The sequence below is a fragment of the Xiphias gladius genome, chromosome 17 (assembly GCF_016859285.1).
Source record: "Xiphias gladius isolate SHS-SW01 ecotype Sanya breed wild chromosome 17, ASM1685928v1, whole genome shotgun sequence".
Taxonomy (NCBI): domain Eukaryota; kingdom Metazoa; phylum Chordata; class Actinopteri; order Istiophoriformes; family Xiphiidae; genus Xiphias; species Xiphias gladius.
Genome location: NC_053416.1, coordinates 21,745,335 through 21,765,003, shown reverse-complemented (window position 1 = coordinate 21,765,003; position 19,669 = coordinate 21,745,335). Strand labels below are relative to the sequence as shown.

General features: G+C 38.1%; 1 protein-coding gene across 5 annotated transcripts in view; it reads left to right on the top strand.

Moving 5' to 3' along the window:
* The window catches only part of LOC120803064 (flotillin-2a), a 24,230-nt gene extending 4,561 nt beyond the window's left edge, over positions 1-19,669 (top strand). For 2 of the 5 annotated variants that reach the window (XM_040151364.1, XM_040151362.1), the window contains exons 2-11: positions 1,054-1,135; positions 7,971-8,061; positions 12,174-12,297; positions 14,197-14,315; positions 14,441-14,554; positions 14,716-14,835; positions 14,916-15,130; positions 15,628-15,811; positions 16,411-16,560; positions 17,726-19,669. In XM_040151364.1, coding sequence (XP_040007298.1) covers positions 7,987-8,061; positions 12,174-12,297; positions 14,197-14,315; positions 14,441-14,554; positions 14,716-14,835; positions 14,916-15,130; positions 15,628-15,811; positions 16,411-16,560; positions 17,726-17,776 — 1,152 coding nt within the window. In that variant the 5' untranslated portion in view covers positions 1,054-1,135; positions 7,971-7,986 and the 3' untranslated portion in view covers positions 17,777-19,669. Of the gene's footprint in view, positions 1-1,053; positions 1,136-5,670; positions 5,762-7,970; positions 8,062-12,173; positions 12,298-14,196; positions 14,316-14,440; positions 14,555-14,715; positions 14,836-14,915; positions 15,131-15,627; positions 15,812-16,410; positions 16,561-17,725 lie in introns of all 5 variants that reach the window. The other 3 variants (XM_040151365.1, XM_040151366.1, XM_040151367.1) reach the window with 2 other exon arrangements.

The window sequence follows — 19,669 nt, the reverse complement described above, 5'->3', positions numbered from 1 at the left end:
CTGGAAAGATCTGACACTCACTTTAAAACTTTCACTGTAATTTCTACAGTGTTTTATTAGGAGGGTACTGGCACATGGAGTTTTGACATTGGATATTTCTCTTGTGTTCTACATTTCCCTACAGGAAAATAATAGGTGTGTGTATTGTGTAGAAAAAACTGTTTGTTTGAGTTGCTCTTATGAACACCGTCCAGAAAGTTTAATATGATGTATGTGTTGGATAAATGGTTTGCATTAAATCACATAAATCCCCGCCGTCAGATAAACCTTATGCTGCACCACATGCGCATAGCATTTAACAAGGCTGACTAAGTTCCAAGTCAGGAAGAACATCTAAATCAGAGTGGGTGAAAAAAAGACTAAGCATTTTTACTTTTATAACACACAAGTGTTTCCCCTCTCACGTGCTTGCAGTTGTGATACAGTAGTAGTACCAGTGTGTGAGAGGGGAGGGAGGTAACATCTAATCAAGAGATTAAAATGGCACCAGAAAGCAGAGATAAACTACTGCTGCTAGTGTAACACCACAGTAGTAAACATCCTTGGGACTGTGGTTGGAAGATAACAGTGGTGCATGTTTTTATGACTTTCTAAACAGCACATGATCCTGATCCTTAGAAACTAGTTGTAGAAACTGGTTGCAGAACATGAAAACTTGATCCCTGTCTGATAGATCTTTCTCAATACTTATACACTACTTTGAGTTTAAAATAAAATCTGCTGCTAGTTAGATATAGGACTATGTATTTATGTATTATTATAAATGTTTTCCTTACAGTGAGCTGTTGAATGAATTTACTTGCTTTGTACACATGCATGCATCCTGTACAGATGTGTTAAATTAACTGCATACAGAATATTGTTTCCAGCTGTTTAAGAAAGTAGTCAGTTGGTTGGTGATTTGAAAGGTCTAAACAATTCATATCAAATTGCTGCAGTAATGGCCAAGCCTATTGCATTAGGCCTTGTTTTTGTTCACTATTATTAACTGACACTACTACAGTATGTTTTTTACATCCACTTTACATCCATTTCATCTGTGTTTTTCCAAAGGTGGCTGCTGTGGCTCAGATCAGAAGACATACGTCGTTGGAGGCTGGGCATGGGCATGGTGGCTAATCTCTGACATCCAGAGGTAACAGATTCTTTTACCCTGCAGGTGTCTTAAGCACAAGACAGAATTAACAGAGAGTTTTCTGCATAATATATAATGTAATAATATACAGTCCTGGTTGAAATGATTGGCACCCCTGAATTTTAAGTACAGAATTTAGAATATCTACAGAAATAAATGCTAATTAGCCAATGTTGTATAATTAAAATATTTTAATAAAATGTCCAAGGTTACCGAACAAAAGAAAATTTAAAAAACAAAACTTACATTATAGTGAAATAATACAGACACAAACTGTGTCCTGGACACAATTATTGGCACCCTTCAATAATATTTGGCTGCAAAACCTTTGGCAACAATGGCAGCCTCTAAACATTTCCTGTAGCCATCTAGAAGCTTCCTGCACCTGTCTGCTGGTAGTTTCTGCCACTGTTCTATTGCTATGAGGTCGAGCTCTTTTAAGTTTGCAGGAGTCCTTCTTGCAATGGCAGATTTCAGCTCTGTCCAATGGTTTTCAACGGGATTTAGGTCAGGACTCATTGATGGCCAGTTTAAAACAGTCCATCTTTTCAACCATTCTTTTCTGCTTCTAAAGGTTTGCTTTTGGTTGTCATCCTGCTGAGTACCCAAGACCTTTGCCTCAAACCTAGTTTTCTGACACTGGGTAACACATTTCTCTTTAGAATGTCTTGGTAATCTTCTGATTTCATCATTCCATTGATACATTCAATGCCTCCAGAACCAGACGCAGCAAAGGAGCTCCACAGCATGACAGAACCTCCACCATGTTTAACTGTAGGTAGGGTGTTCTTTTCCTTATGGGCTTCATTTCGTTGCCTATAAAAAACTGATGCACTGCGTTCTCAATGAGCTCTACTTGGGTTTCATCTGTCATCTGTCCAAAGTCCCACCTTTTTGTTATTTTCTTTCAATAGTTGCGTCCTCCTTGGCTTTCACTCATGGAGCCCTGCTTGGTTTAGTCTGTAGTGTATGGCACAGGCCGGAACCACCACTCCAGATTGTTCCAGGTCAGCCTGAAGCTCCTAGATGTCTTGCCCGGTGTTTTTTCCACAATCCGTATCAACGTTCACATGCTTTAGTTTCTTTTTAGCACCACGTCCTGGAAATGTCTTAACAGTTTTATGACTGTTAAACTTACGACATTACTAACTGTTGAAACAGGGAATTTAAGATCTTTGGCAATTTCCTTGTAGTCATTGCAATTGTTATGTTTTTTGATAATAGCATTCCTGATGCTCTGACAGCTCTCCTGTCTTTGCAATGACTACAATCAGTCCCTTTTTATGCAATAAAACCATCATTCTTTGGTTAATTCAGGTCATTTGAACACTGAAAACTAAACACGTGACTCTTTTTTTAAATTTATTTTGTTTGAGAAACTTATATAAATTCGTCAAAAGGGTGCCAATAATTGTGTCAAGTTTACATTTTATATCTGTAGTTTTTAGTTCAATGTTTGAAAGGTTTTTTTTTGTTTGTGTTCAGGAATTTTGGACATTTTATTAAATATCCTGGTTACAGAATTGGTTAATTTGCATTTATCACTGAAGATATTCTAAATTTTGTCCTTAAAAATCAGTTGTGTGTGTGTGTGTGTGTGTGTGTTTGTAAATATATATATTTTATATATATATATAATATAAAAATCTTTAGCTTGTGGAACAACATATATCAAAATCTATTGACCAGTCTGTCATGGATTTGTGGAGTGCATTCATGCTTCTCAGCAATTAATATCTTTCCATTTTGGACATGTCATGAGCTTTTCTTAAGCACCAGCCTCAGGCCATTTGTCAACTTCACACACGAACTAGATACTATATCTCATAATTTATAAAGCAGGTGTAATTAAAGGATAAGGCTTGTGATATTCTGTTTCTTTTTGTTGTCAACAAATCCAATGAAAAGAACAAGCCAACAAAGCCTGATACACATGTTTGTTATTCCACAGAGCTCCATTGATGTGCAAAAACTATTAAAAACACATAAGTGAGTGAAACCATTGCACTGGATGATGTGTTGCTTTATAATGATGAACATCAGGACCGTAGTTTATTTTGAGTCAACCACATATACACTGTCCTAGCATAGAAAAAACGTATTAATCCACAGCTGAAAATAGTTCCTGACAAATACACTATTTAATTTTGTGATGTGATTTTTGCTAAAAACAGCTTGACCAGCTGTTTTAGGAAATACTGAGCCTTTTATAAAATTTAAACTATACATTTGGGACTTGTTTTTAAAGATTTACACCTTAAGTAGAAAGAAATGGGCTTCTTGCTGGGTGCTACAGTCAGAGGGAAAATGGAAAGTTTTGGGAGATGGACAGAATCAATCCATTGATGGTTTGGGTGTTTTCTTGGAATTTGTTAGCAATGATTAAAAATAAGCAGTATTGCCCAACTTATACTTAAAAAATTGAGAATAAAAAGTTTGTCTTTTTCAGTTTCAATTTTCATTATAAAAATAGTCTAATTTTCATGTCTATGTAGCATTAAAATACAGATGTTTTAAGTTTGGCTTTGCAGACACTCTGAAAAGGTTAATTTAGTTATTTAAGAGAAGAGGCATGGCTGTTCACTCTTTCCCACCCTTATACAGTCAATGAAGAATAAACAAGTTAGGATGAATTGAGACAAACAACATCAATATTAAAACCTAATGTTTAACAGATGTGTAAACACAGCGGCTCATCACTGTCCACTGATTTTAAATGCGACTTCAACAGGACAGCTTCAGAGATAACACTGGAAAAATAAATAGATGGTGCATAACGGCAAAGTCAGGGGAAGCTACAAACAAAATATTTACAGAGCTACCATTTTGAACCACTGACAGTGAAAATAATTAACAAAGGAAAAAGAAACTGAAAAGAAGCTGCATATTATTTTATTTGACAAAAACAAAAAATAGAATTTGTGTTTCTATAGAACTAGCTCTTTGCCAGAATTTGAAAGCAGAAAACAAAATCTTTAGTCTGATCTTAATCAAGTCTCATTCTGAAAAGAAGCAAAACCTGCAACTGAAACACTGACACTTTTTAGACTTGCACACTCTGTGTTTAATCTTTAACCCTAAGCATTAAGCTACGTACTGTAAAATGTGCCCGTATATCCCTGTACAATCTCAGAATTGTGGCACAAGTTACTGATTTAATTCCAGTGAAGCAACTTTTTTTGCAATTAAACTGTTTGCAGTCTCTGCGCTATCTCGTGACTGGCTTTCAATGAGACTTTTTAATGTCTGAGTGATCACAGATTTAGACTGAACTGCCCAAAACAATGGGAAATTATCTAAACCCGTTTTGTAATGTATTTATTTTTCACTTAAAATGTTGTACTGTTGCAAAGCTAACTGGGAAAGATAGTGTACAGTAATCTTATGAAAATGAACTAATCCGTGATAATACTCCTTGTCTCTGGAGCTCCTGGTTTTAAATAAGGTGTTATTCAGTGTTTTCCTGCCTCTTTGTTTCTACTTTGCTAACATGCTTTGCTCTGTCTGGTGTAGATCTCACCCTGTCTCAACCCTAGTGTCTCTCCTTCAGGTTTCCCCATTTCCCGTAAAGTGCTGCTCTTTGTCTTTAGTTGCTAGGAAACGTCATGGTAGGCCTCGACAACAAAATAAAGTAGATGCATGTCTGGATTTATAAATCCCCATTTAGAGACAAGCTGTCCTAAGAATCCCCTCTCCTCTAGTTTTATTCTACATTTTGGTCATATGCAGTTTGGTTGACATTGCAGATGCTTTCTTGGATGAGGAAAAAAGGAGAGATGCTCCTGCTCCTCCTCAAGGTAGTGAACACGAGCTAAAAGCCCTGTGTGCATAAGCCAGTAGCTTGACAGCATTACAAAAACGTTGAGGGAGTGTGGCTTCCCGCTCATGCTGCAGTAATCATGTTAATGTCCAGGCCTGTGACTCATTGATCCAATACTTCTGGAAAGAAGGAGGAGACGGATCTTATAACCAGAGCGTCTTATCTCCAAGTGTTGCTGCAGTCAGCTTCCCATATCTTGGACTCCGAAGCTGACTCAGACAACAAGTCAGGATTTATTGTAAAGGAACAGCTCTGTCTGTTTTATCACCTTTGAAACATAACCTCACATAAACAATTCAGCCAGACTAGAATCGAAGCTGATGATATGATTGTTTGTAAAGGACATTCCTGTGTAATCACCAAGGAAAATGTAATCTTCAGGAGTCACTGGGATCAAGAATCCTGTCAATACCGACTTCAGTTTTTACCTACGGATCTTGCTTTTTGTCCCAGTTTATTTAAATATTTATTAACAGATACAAGAGCAGCTCTGTTGTAGCTGTGACAGGTCTGGTTTTGTAAGAGCTGTCGTCAGCAGCACGTACATGCATTAAACAGTCTTCAGGGCTAAAACCAGCAAAACGGGGTCAAGTTATTTCTCCACCCCCTTCTCTCTTCCTTCTTCTTCTTGACCTTGGTTTCTGACATTCCTAACAGCTGTTGTCCAACTTACTGTTTTGCCTCTGCTATTCCTGCTGCCTGCCTGCCTGCATAGAATGTCTCTGGAGGTTATGACCATCCTCTGTCGCTGTGAGAATATCGAAACCTCGGAGGGTGTTCCCCTGGATGTGACAGGGGTGGCTCAGGTAATGCACTTCTAAAGACCCTAAGAAAAAACAGCAGTGGCTGGTGCTCGAGACCAAAGGAAGACACAGGAAAATGGTTCAACTAGCAAGCTAACGTTGTCTGTGTGTGTTTGTTTTTCTCATCTTCATTACTGTTTTCTTCTGCAGTCAAAAGGAGACAATCGGCTGTCACTAACTTGGGCTTCGCCATAAATCTGAACTCTGACTCACCTTTGGCAACGGTGTCATGAAATGAATGCTATAGAAATGGCTTAAAAAAAAAAAAAAAAAAAAAATGCAAAAGGCAGATCTTTTTTTTTTCATTCCACGTTTGTCTGTCAACTAAGGCCTGTAAAATATTATTGTTTGATTCTGATGTTTTTATATTTTTTTGGCCCTTGATATTTTTTAATTTTTTACACTTTCAAAAACACCTAATCATAGAAGCCATGGTTGGGAATTAATAACTTAAAGTATTATTCTTAGCACAATCCAAACTTTGTAGGGCGGAAACCAAACATATTCTCAGTATGACTGAACGATTAAAAACCTGTACTGCATGCCTGTTGATTTTATACATGGCCTTAGATTTGGAACAAAGTGCAAAATTCCAAGAGTGATTTTTGCACACATGATATCAGTCATTATTTTTTCTTCAAATACAATCTTTTATTAATTTTGTGCCATGGTCTGCCCTTATTACCTCTACTTATGTGTGTCCCAGCCTCTGAAATATTGATTGGAGTAAAGAAATTAAAGTTTTCCTTAGGCTCATTTTACTATAGTTCATTAATGCAAGCTATATTCTTTACTATCATGGTTATAGAATAAGTCATTAGCTCTGATATATGCCATATTCATTGAAGTGGTTACATTTTATATTCCGTACCTAACAAATAGTAAGATACTTAACAAAAGATTCAAATAACTTTATTGAAAATGATGTGCAATGTACCAAATTATGTACTAGAATTTACGTGTTATGCAAACTACTTAACTAGTCCTGAAATGTTTCTGTTTTCATGAAACTCTGCACCCTTTTTTCTCCAAAAATACTTTTACTCATTGTAGCAAGAAAGTTCTATTTTAGCTTCATCAGTCCACAGGACTTGTTTCCAAAATGCTTCAAGCATATTGCATAATATTTGTGCAGGTGTCACTCTACAGTAGAACAGTGCACCACCATTCCAGAGTCTTTTGCAGTCAAGAAGGGGTTTTGATTTGGCTTTCTAACAATCCTACAAGCTGAAAGTTTATTATTTTTCACTCTAAAATTTTACAAAACAAAAATAATACACTAATCTTACTTAAAATGTTGAAAAGAATCTTTCACCTTTAACTTGATGCCTTTTTAGAGATCAGTTCATCTTCTACTCACTTAACTACTCACAGCAACAGAAATTTTGAACAGGGGTGCTCAAACTTTTTCTTGCCACTGTCCAGTTTTGGTTCTATGAATATGACTGAAAAATGCTACCATTCCCTGTTTTATTCTTTATATATTTATGTCCATTGGTGGTAGAGGCCTCAAATATTGGGGGAAAAAAAAATAATTAAAGATTGAATTTGCAGAAAAAATAATGATTGATATCATATTGGTGCAAAAATGTGGGTTTGTAGTACCCTCAATATCACTCTTGTGTAGAGTTTTGTACCTTTTTCAAATCTAGGGCCTTTTATATTAAAAAAAAAAGGCATACAGTAAGGCTTTTAATGGTTTTTGCATACAGAAAATATGTTTGTCTTCCATCCTATGAAGTTTGGTATGGCTAGGAACAGTACTTGTGAAGATATTAATACCCAACCATGGCTTCCCAGATAAGGTGTTTTTGAGGCTATTAAAATGAACTAATATCAAGGGCTGAAAAAATATAAAAACATAGTATTTGAACAGAAATATTTTTACAGGCCTTAGGTGTGGGACCCATTCGTGAAATAGTCAAAGTTTGAACAAAATCTGAGACAGCGCTGCAACAAACCTTCTGATTTGACACAGCATGAACCAGATTGCGTTATTCGAATGAAGCTACATTTGAAAATAATTACGACAAAAACTTAAATCCTACAAGATTTGAATTGTGGACAGCATCTCATTTTGCTCCGTTGTTAGTGATCTGGAGTCCTTGGGTGAATGGTTTCACTTTGTCCTGTTTTCTTTTTCTTTTCCCTTCATTTGTTTTCCCTCCGAACATGTCAATTTTTATTTTATATTTTTCCACATTCTTCACAGGATAACGCTTGAGATTATGACCCTGCAGCCCAAGTGTGAGGATGTAGAGACAGCGGAGGGTGTAGCTATTACTGTCACTGGGGTGGCTCAGGTAAATCACCACACTTTTCTAGGAATGACAGTTTAGACTCCACTAACCCACACCTCCCCACCCTCCCTTACACTCTTCTTTTCTCTGGCATCACCCCATAATCACAGCAGAGGTGGTTTTTCATACAGAGGGCTCAAGTTAAAATGTACACCTGTATTTTTTTTTTTTTTTTTTTTTTTTTTTTTTATGTTGGCTCAAATTGACGTCTGCATGATTTATCCTAATATCTAGGCAGAATATACCTAGTTAAACTAATCTGACCAAGCTGCAGTCAGACTGACAGTAGTGCTGTGTCAAAAAAATCCCCAAAAAATGCACACAGCCTTGTTATTCATTTTAATGCGACCACAGAATTAGTACAATTCAGTTGCCACTCAAACTGGATTTCCTGGTTCGTGTTTCATTATCTTCTTGCATTTTGTTGACACAGTCTTATTTAACTTGGTCCTAGTGTGACAGGAGAAGGGTTTTTGTCGAGCCTGATGTGCATCCGTATCACTCTCTGTGGATTTTTTTTTTTTTTTTTTTTTTTTTTTGCGCCTGCCATTTAGTATTTCAAACCTGATCAGTGCCAAAATGAACTCTTTTAGGCTGACCACTTGAAATGTTGAAGAGAAAATCCACTTTAAAATAAAATTCACTATACTGTATATCTACTTGACAGTCTATTCAGGTAACTATGCTTACACATTAGAAGTTAGCAGCAGACATGGACACTAAATACACGATTATATTCTTTATTTATAGCACTTTTCCATGTTACAAAGTTCTTCAGAATTCTTTAAAACATAAAAACAAAGATAGCAGTAGCAGAGGATTTCAAGTAAACTAAAATACAATTGTGAAAAAAGAAACTATTTCAAATATTCATGGGGCTTAACAGATCATAGGTATAAAGCAGGAGCATGATCATGCAAAGCTTTAAAAACCAGCAGTAAAATCTTGCAAATCTAAAGTCGACAGCCAGTCAGGTAATTGCAGGACTGTACTTATTTGGTCTTTTCTTTGAGTGGGCAGCATTCTGCACAAGCTGCAGTCAGTTTATATTTCTTCTGTTCGGACAAGAAAAATGCACATTATAGCAATCAAGCATGAATGAGATAAAAGCATGTACTAGTGAGGATTGCTTGCCTTAAGCAGGTATCATAGTTGTGCATTAGGCTCTGCCATAGCAACCACAGTGATGCCGCTGGCTACACCATAACTGATGAGCACCTACTCAAAAATGGAACTACATGTCAGCCTGACAGTGGCTGCAGTGGTCATGGAGGCTGAAAGAACTGTGATTGGTCAGTTTGGGCTGGTGTCATTTTCTCCTCCAAGTTTCTGATGCTGGTTGAAAAAACATTAGGCAAGTTAAGAAAAGGCTCAGTAATCTACTGGTTTTCAGGCAAAGCTATCTCCACTGCTTCTGCTCTCAGTGATTGTCGTTCTCTATCACAGTCCATGAAACACGGTAGACATGGTGATTGGGAATAGTCTTCTAATTCATTAATGAGAGAAAGCAAACCTTTGCATTGTTACTCTATAAAAAAGTCAATGAAAGAAAGTTAAAACAATACTATTGGGAAATATACTTTAAGCAGTTTTAAGTGTCATTGAGCAACAACCTGAATCCCTACCTCTTGTCGGCTGTCCCTGTCCTTGGACCTTCTGTGCAGATGACTGACTACAGGTCAGTATAATAGTCATGGATACGTAGTCTTGCCTTGTCTTGAGTCTTGAGGAAACGTGCTGTCGTCAACAAGTGTTGACAGAATTCTAAACAAGTGTAATAAAAAGTGAAATCTGTTTTATGGTGGATTTTCCTTTTATAACTTGGAAAATAATATACCATTATTTTCTGCATTTCCATTTCAAATGATATCCTGTTTTGAATTTCCCTTTTTTTTTTTTTTTTTGTCCGCATGCCAGTACTTCTTTTTAAAATATGCCTCATTATCAGTTCTGCATTTTGGCCACTGACACTGACGTTCCTTTCGGCTGTGTTTTCCTACATCCATGCTGACAATGAGCCTACTGTTTGGAGCTGAAAAGCCCGTCGCTCTCACACAGTTCACTTCACAGAGAGGCTCATCATGCCACCGTTTGATTGGTCCAACCTAAGCCACAGCCATTGTGGAGTGTGTGTTCCATGGCAACAGGGGTGGTGTGAACTTCTTGAACTAAAGAGACACAAATGTTTAGACCCTGCATTCCAGCAGAATTAATTTAAAGCAAACCAGAGCAGAATGTTAATCTAGGCCAACAAATCAATCACATTCTTCCATCACATTTTGCCACGTGACTTTGAGCAGGATTATTTTTGTCTATTTGGACATTCTACTGGTCAGTTTCAGTAAAACCACATCAGTTGAAAGACCCGACAAATCCATCACCTTTAAAGAATATTTTCTGAACTTTGTGTAACAATATGAGTTGAAGAAATAGTTGTGAGAAAATGTTTTTGCTATTTCTTCCTGTCACATTTCCTTTACTTGTGCTTTGTAGTTTTCTATCTTTAAGGAGCTGTGGGTTTGGAGGAGGCAGGACGAAGGGTGGTGTCACGAACGGGATTGGGGGGGGGGGGCAGGACAGGAGTGAAGGGCAAGAAATTACCTTTGCACACAAGTCCTCATTCAAGTCGCGGCCATTGCAAGGCACGGCTCCCCCTGCTGTCTGAGCTGGCCTGTGTGTGGTTGTGTGGCTGGGTTGTGGCCTTTTCTGCTTTCAGGCGTGTTTACTTGGAATTATATCCATCTTCCCTGACATTGTGTTGCCCTCATTCCTGTTATGAGTGCATGTTGCAAAACAAAACCATGTGCAGACCTCTCGCCTAAGGACCCAGTTCACCCTTTCTCTTCTTACAGCTCCAGTGGAGTACATCACCCAATACTTTCTGTCTTACACATATTTTTGATTTTTCAACTGTCTAAGTGAGCTCTCGTGCTTTCACTGACTGCCCTTGTGTGTATCTTGTAAACCTCAGGTCATTGCCATTGATTTTCTTTGTTTTATTTTAATGTAATTGATTCCTCTTATTTTTTTTCCTCCTTTAATTCCTTCAAATTTAAATGATCCTGTTCATTGTTTTTTGACCTTGTAACAGGACCAGAAAGTAGATTTCTGTGTTTTCGACTCGCACTGCGTTGGCATGAATCCCTCTTAGATGACAGATTTTCTTCAGTGTAATTGTTACTCAAATGTAGAACTTAACAGGGCCTATATCCTTGTATTTAATTCTGTGCATCAAGAAGTTTTAGTGTAGTTTTTTCATTTACAGGTATGCATGTACAGTACATGCTTTGCCTATTATCATAAGCCCAAAAGGAAGAGGTTGGAAGTCCAATATATGTCTGCATTTGCTGATATTCAACAGCGAAGTTGATTACTGACCATGGTTTCATGAATTCTGTTGTCTACACTGAGTTCACTTACACTATGATGATTTAATAGAGATAATGACAAAAATTAAAAATTCACTTCTCTAAAATTAAGATAAATGTAAACTCAGTAGGTTCTATAAGAATTGGTAATTTATCTGGCAATATAGACTGCGCCATGTCATCTATGTCAGTTTTGGGTAATATTTTCTAAACCCCTGTTTAATCAGGCATGCTGACTGGTTACAAGATAACAAGTACAGTGATCATCCCCACAGTCCTCCATCGCCAGCACCTGCTGTGCAGCAGGTTGCTGCTTTAGTAATGTCTTAATAGTCCCTTTTTCTGTATAAGAACTGAAGCAGTTCATCACAGTGCAAGGTGTTTTTGCCAAATCCATACCAATGATGCATGATCATAAGTTTCAGGTACTTGTAACTCAAAGTGCTTCAAAACAATCAAGGATTTAGGGGGTTATGTCACTAATGCATTGCAGACTCTGTAAAAATTCCTTAAATTCTAATTGTGTGTTGATTTCTCATTATGTTATAATTTCTTTTGAACTTCCAGCTTTTTTCTATACATTACTGATGGTATAATGATAACTGATTAGATAGAAAATGATTGTTGGATGATACCACAAAAACTAGTATTTGTCATGTTTTGATGTATGCCTCTATTTGTGCTTGTGTTGGGCGGCTATTTGTGTATGTGTGTTCAGCTGATGATCTTTGTCCATGTTGGCACCAGGTGAAGGTGATGACAGAGAACGAACTGCTGGGTTACGCCTGCGAACAGTTTCTGGGGAAGTCGGTCGTGGAGATCAAAAGTGTCATACTGCAGACCCTCGAGGGTCACCTGCGTGCCATCCTTGGTGGGTACCTTCCCTAAGCTGAATGGTCACTCCGTGTTTGGTTGGTTGGTTGTTTTTTTGTTTTTTTTTTTCCCAACATACTGTTAGGTACATAAGTATTAGGGCGGTGATACAATGTTCATAGCTTTGCCTCTGTATACCACCACAGTAGTTTTGAAATGTGTAAAAGAATTGTAGACTTTCAGCTTTAATTCAAGGGGTCTGACAAAGATATCCCATTAACTGTTTAGGAATTACAGCCATTTTTATACATACTGACGCTCAAAAGTAATTGAACGATCAGTTTCATGGCCTCCTCGAGGTCACCATTAGGCTGAAAAAACAAAACAAACCTATTAGACAGTTGGCTATAATTTAAGGAGTAGCTAAATCAACAATCTGGTACATTCTTAAAAAGAAGGATTGCACTGGAGAGCTCAGCAACACCAAAAGGCCTGGAAGACCACGGAAAACAACTAAAGTGGATGATCACAGAATTCTTTCCTTGGTGAAGAAAAACCCTTCACAACATCTAGCCAGGTCAAGAACACTCTCGAGGAGGTAGGCGTATCATTGACAAAGTCTACAATCAGGAAACACAGTCATGAATGAAAACACAGAGGGTTTACCACAAGGTGCAAACCACCGGTAACACTCAAGAACAAAAAGGCCAGATTAGACTTTGCCAGAAAAAATCTAAAAAAACCTGCCCAGTCCTGGAACAAGTTTTTTGGACAGATGAAACCAAGATGAACTTTTACCAGAATGATGGGAAGAGAAGAGTATGGGGAAGAAAAGCAAAGGATCATGCTCCAAAGCAAACCACATCATCTGTGAAACATGGTGGAGGCAGTGTTATGGCATGGGCATGTATGGCTGCCAACGGAAATGGGTCACTGGTGTTTATTGATGATGTGACTGCTGATACAAGTAGCAGGATGAATTCTGAAGTCTATAGGGCTCTACTATCTGCTCAGATTCAGCCAAATGCTGCAAAACTGATAGGACAAAGCTTCACAGTACAGATGGATAATTACATAAAACATACTATGAAAGCAACCCAAAAGCTTCTCAGGGCAAAGCAGTGGAATATTTTTCAATGGCCAAGTCAGTCACCTGACCTCTACCAAGTTGAACATACTTTTCACTTCCTGATGACAAAACTGAAGGAAAAAAGACCCACAAATAAGCAGCAACTCAAGATGGCTGCAGTAAAGGCCAGGCAAAGCATCTCAAGGGAGGAAACTCAGTATTTGGTGATGTCCATGGGTTCCAGACTTAAGGACTCGAGGATTTTCATTCAAGTATTAGAAATAATCCTGATATTTATAATTATGTTGGTTTGTCCAAATACTTTGTAGCATCTGAAAATGAGGGACTGTGTGTAAAAATGGCTGTAATTCCTAAACGAATAATGGGATATTTTTGTTAAACCCCTTAAGGTGAATTAGAGCTGAAATCTACAGTCAATCACATCTTGATGGCTTCATTCCAAATCCATTCTGGTGGTGTACAGAGACAAAATTACAAAAATTGTGTCACTGTCCAAATACTTATTTAAGTAACTGTATATGTACACCATTCAGCCAAAACATTTAAACCAGTAACTGGTTTTGATGTTGTAGCTGATCGCTGTATTACATCCTCTGTGTCAGAGGAGCAGATTTTTAAAAAAATGAATATAAAAGCTGTGGTGGACTCTAGCTTTAATCATTACTGTGTTACATCAGTGGTTTGCAGAGAATAACAAAATGAGGGTTTATATATGTGACAATGTCAATGTTATTTTGGCCATTTAGCTCTCAACATATTGACCATCTTAGTCGACGTGTTCAATTTTAAAGAAGCCTATTAAATGACATTGATCGTAGAAGTAACAGTTTGGATGAGAAGGCACTAACCACTGTTTCCATCTTTCAGGCACCTTAACTGTTGAGCAGATTTACCAAGACAGAGACAAATTTGCGACCCTGGTGCGAGAGGTGGCAGCACCTGATGTTGGTCGCATGGGCATCGAGATCCTCAGCTTCACCATCAAGGTATGAGAAATAGAAACAACTGTTTCATTATGCATTCATCGATGAAATATCTGTTTCCAGTTTAAATTACAATAATTTAATAACTTACCATACTATATCTCCACATTTATTCACCTTTCTGACAGGATGTATACGATAAAGTGGAGTACCTCAGCTCACTGGGTAAAACTCAGACAGCTGCAGTACAGAGGGATGCAGACATTGGAGTGGCAGAGGCAGAGAGAGATGCTGGCATCAGGGTAAGAGGAGCTTTAAGAGGAAATTAAAACAACAAACATGAGCAATTAAAAAAACATCCATTCTCTGATTACTAAGGGATAATGGCTATCATATTAGGAAACCCACAAACTGCTCTTAATCCATCTTCCTGTCATTACCTCTCACATACTGTCTTTTACAGGAAGCTGAGTGTAAGAAAGAAATGATGGATGTTAAGTTCTTAGCTGACACAAAAATGGCCGACTCAAAACGAGAGCTGGAAATGCAGAAAGCTTCCTTCAACCAGGAAGTGAACACAAAGGTATAATAGAGAGGTCTGAATATATCTTCAACAATCAAACATGAAAGTAGAGTATTAATAAAACGTCCTGCCTTTCCTAGAAAGCAGAGGCTCAGCTGGCGTATGAGCTGCAAGCAGCCAAAGAGCAGCAGAAGATCCGTCTGGAGGAGATAGAAATTGAGGTGGTGCAGCGGAAGAAGCAGATCACAATTGAGGAGAAGGAGATCGACCGTACTGACAAGGAGCTCATCGCCACTGTGAAGAGACCCGCTGAGGCTGAAGCCTACAAGATGCAGCAGTTGGCTGAGGGACAGAAGTGAGTGGATCCCACACAGTTTGCTCCATTCATTACACTCCACAGAAAATCTTTCACTATTATTTTACTTGTAATGTTTCCATTCTCAGGGGGAAATGCTAAATGCTTGTTCGCATCGCAAATGTTTTAATAATTTTCATGAATCCAGTGTCATTGAACTGACAGCAGTACAGCACTCTGCCTTAAATTAAGCATTTCTTTCAACACAATTCCTTAAACAGAAGAATCCATGGTGCAACAGTCAGTGAACAACAGCACATGATGGTACATCCCTTGTACCGTAATCCAAAATTGTGAATGAGATATGAGAAACTGTGCATACACACACACACACAGACACAGATAGATATATTCAGAAACCTATGATTTTTATGCTAAAATGTATACTAAATACTTTGAAATAGCACATTTGACACATTGCAGAACTGTACATGACTTCCTGAAAATGTAAGTAAACAGTAAACAGCCATCTTGATGCTTCTCTAACCCTACACCAGGATAAGGAAGGTCCTGACGGCGCAGGCAGAGGCTGAGAAGATCCGCTGTATCGGTGAGGCAGAGGCCGCCTCCATTGAAGCAGTGGGAAAGGCAGAGGCTGAGAAAATGAGGCTTAAAGCTGAAGCCTACCTGCAGTATGGAGAGGCTGCTAAGACAGCTCTGGTCCTGGAGGCTCTGCCCAAGGTCTGTGGTATACATTTATACACCACTGGTTTTCAAAGAAATCACAAACATTTGGGAGGTTTGGTGTATTGGCTTAATTACCCAATATTCTCACCATGAGAGGATTGGCACCAAAATCATCTCTGTGTCTTCTTGAAACCGCTTTTTCCATGTGAATGCTAAAAATGAAACACATAATGTGATTAAAAAATCATAGTTGGTGTATTAAAATGAGAAATAATATTTACTATCCTGAAGTTGGTATGGATTTTTTTACTCCATATCCACAAACTGGTCATCACTCAAGTCAATTATGAATCAAAAAAATTAACATTCTGCCATTGTCATTATTATATGTATTATTAAAGTGAGCTTACTCTCCTGCCTTACAGATATAGAGTAATACTAATCCCCTACAATGTCTTAACATAGTATTTGTTAAAGCCTCAGCACGCACATTGGTGGGGCAAAAACCCCAAGAAGTTTTTTTTGTTGTTGTTTTTTCCTGAGAAATGGAAGAGAATGAAGGGTACAGTACGTGTTTATCTCATGTATAGATGGTGTGGAATGGAGTTGTTTGTCCGTGAAATAACAAACACATGCTCACTGTGTTTTATCAGATTGCCAGTAAGGTGTCTGCACCCCTGTCTAAGACCAACGAGATTGTCATCCTGAGTGGAGAAGGCAGCCGCGTGACTGGAGAGGTGAACCGTTTATTAGCTGAACTCCCTGTCACTGTCAATGCCCTCACTGGGGTGGATCTGACTAAGGTGAGAGTGGCGCTGTTCTCCAAAAGAGTTGATTTATCTCATCAATTGCCTCTTCTGAAGCTTAATCCTTATATTGACTCTTATCTTCAAGATGTTTACTTGCTTGTGATTGCTGGAATATTTTGATGTTTGAACTTCTTCAGCAAAAAATAGAATACTAAGCAGCCTTATAATACTGTTGTTGATGCATATATTTGAAATTGAAAACATTATTACAGGAACTGACCACAGGGCACTTAAAAGAGCAGAAACACCCACCGACGCTCAACAATTCTCCATCCTGCCAAGTTGCAGCTTCCGTGCTGTTGGTTTATCATTCACGTCTTCAGGGACTTTCCAATAAAATAGCACCAGAATGTAGCGCAGTTTAGGAGCAGCCTGGGAAGTTACATGGGGAATTTCACAGCCTACAAGTACAGTAGTTATGCTTAAAAGGTGAAAATGTTATTGTGTAAATAGGCAACAGTTTGCTACCACGGTCACCATAACAACTCTATGAGGTGATCATATGTCAGTGTTGAATTTTCAGCTTGTCCAGCTGCTCCCTGAGTGGCTGAAAATGGATTAAATGCAGCTTTAAGACTAAACAGAAATGAAGTGTAATTACCAAGATTTTTCACCTTTTTTAGATTTTTCTTTTTTCCAGATCAATTCATCATTTCTACATATTTCATCCAGTCTAAACAAATGTTTTCCAAAACATATTAGGATAAGCTAAAAGTTGAAAAGGGAGGCCATAATTAATAGAAGTAACATTTAAATGCGTGGTGCAGTTGCAGCGTAATTTAGTCAACACAGGCACCTACTGACTCAGGGTAATTCTGCGGAAATTTTTCAATGTCTACCCCTTGTTAGCCACGATTGGCCATCGGAGGGTGCCAAATTGACTCTTTAAAAATCTCCTGCCATACTTTGTAATGGAATTCAGGAGATGAATGTGTCCAAAGAACATCCTTGCTTTCATTCTCTTTTACTTGGCAGCAATCACCTGCATTTTCTTCAGAAAAAATGTTTCGGATTTCATTCCAAAGTGGAAAAATGCTTTGACAGAGTAATATAATATATAGCTATAGTTTCTGAATGTGTGACATCACTGTTCACTAGGCCCTTCTGTTCATTACTCTCTGTTAAAACCAGCAAAACCTTCTGTCGTCTGATCCCACAGATCCCTCTGCTCCAGAAGATGACCAGCCCACAGTGCCAAGCAGCCATCTGATGAATCAGGCCAAAGACTCGTTACTCTGAATCCTCCAAATCCTCCGACATATATCTGCCTCAAGCATGAAAACAGTTTTCAGCCTCTGACCCTTTTATGCAACTGCCTTTGACCAGGAGCACTTGAGATCTGTATTTACTTTGTATTTTTAAGAGGTTTTTAATTTTCTAAAGGAAAAAAAGCTGGGGCCTTACTTCTAAAGGACCAGACTATATGTTTCTTCTGTTGTTTTTAGTTCATGTTGTAGACACATTGATTTTTATCACTGCACTAGTTAGCCAGGATTAAATGCCGCAGTCCTGTTCAGTCCTACAGGTCATCCAAAGCTGAGTTGGGCAATTTTGAGAGATAAGTTCATCTAGTGCTCAGAGCCCAGCTGGTGAAATAGCTTGCAGCAGACTGAGCACAGTGTGAAATGGGTTGCTTTTATTTCCTCTGTACTTTTAAAATGATTTCTTATAGAATATTTAGATTTATCTCTAACTCAGAGAGGACTTGATTGATTACCAAACCGCTGTTACACTTAAGGCTCACCAGATCTTCACCCACTGTGATTGTAAGATTTACAGTTGTGTACAATATCTGGTTTTTGAATCATTTGTATTCCTGTATTGATAATCCTTAGCTTGCGGTAAGTTGTCATGTTGCCTGTCTTGTTCTTGTTCTTTCTGATGTGCAGTGCCTGTTCACCACTCAAGTGCCCAAACCTTAGGACAGTGGTTTGGCTTTAGCTGGATTTATGTCAGAGTGTATCACTGTTATAGATGGATGATGTTTAAATAATGCTCCCTATTCACATAACATCTGCTTATACTAACAATAGTGTTTACTCTTCACTTTTGTCACATTTGGACACAAAGACAGATATAACTCTAAGCAAACACATAACACAAAGCCATTCTTAGATAAGAGTAGCCTTAATACAGACCCTGGATGCCTGCCAGGCTTACTGAACATTTCCATATTACCTCAAGTAGCACCTGGTAGATGTTCAGGGTCTGAGCTTTAATTCTGCGATGAAGTGTTAGTTCTCCTATACTCAGATGTGGTAGTGTGTTCCTCAGATGTTGTTAAAAATGTTCACTTTTGCAGATTGTGTAGATATTTTACAACTTTAAAGAGTAACCCTATACTAAATTTTTTTATGGCAAAAAAAGTGACCTCTGACCTCTGTGGGTTTAAACTTGCCACTGTTTTGCACCTCTGACCACATCCAATCTGTGATTCCATTCAGCCAGAAGTTGGAAAAATAAGCATATGATCAGGCTTCAAACACTGTACACGGTGTTTGAGCTCGGGTGGTCTTCAGTTTGCAAAGTGTAATGTGAACATTATGTATGGGTGAGGCAGTTGGCCCAATGACTACACCTACAGCAACAGGTCAGTCTAATTACTACATAGAAATTGTTACAATCCTTAAAACGCTGAAATCCAGATGAGAGCCAGTGATCAGTGCAGTGGTCCAGTATGAAATCATCACTGTGGGATCAGTGTGTAACACGTAAGATTCGGTCTCTAGATGGCAGGGTCTCCGGGATTTTAACCCATATTAAGTTCATCATTAAACTGAATGAGCCTTTTTTTTTTTTTGCTGCCAGTTCCAAACCTCGCTTCATGTTTTCATATCAAACTCTGCTGTTTTGCTGCATTATCCAACCTGCATACTATAGTTAGTTTGGCGGCTTTTTTTTTTTTTTTTTTTTTTTTTTTTTTGTGTGTGTGTGTGTTTTGTGTCTGGTAAATCACAGCATGAATGTTCATTAACCACTTTTCAGAGTCTGTGAGCTTAAATATTTTTGTTTTACTATGTGACCATTATAAAGTTATCATTATCACGCCATTTTTCTTATTTTCTGTAAAATAAATATAATGCTTGTTGCTTGTTTGCTCTGA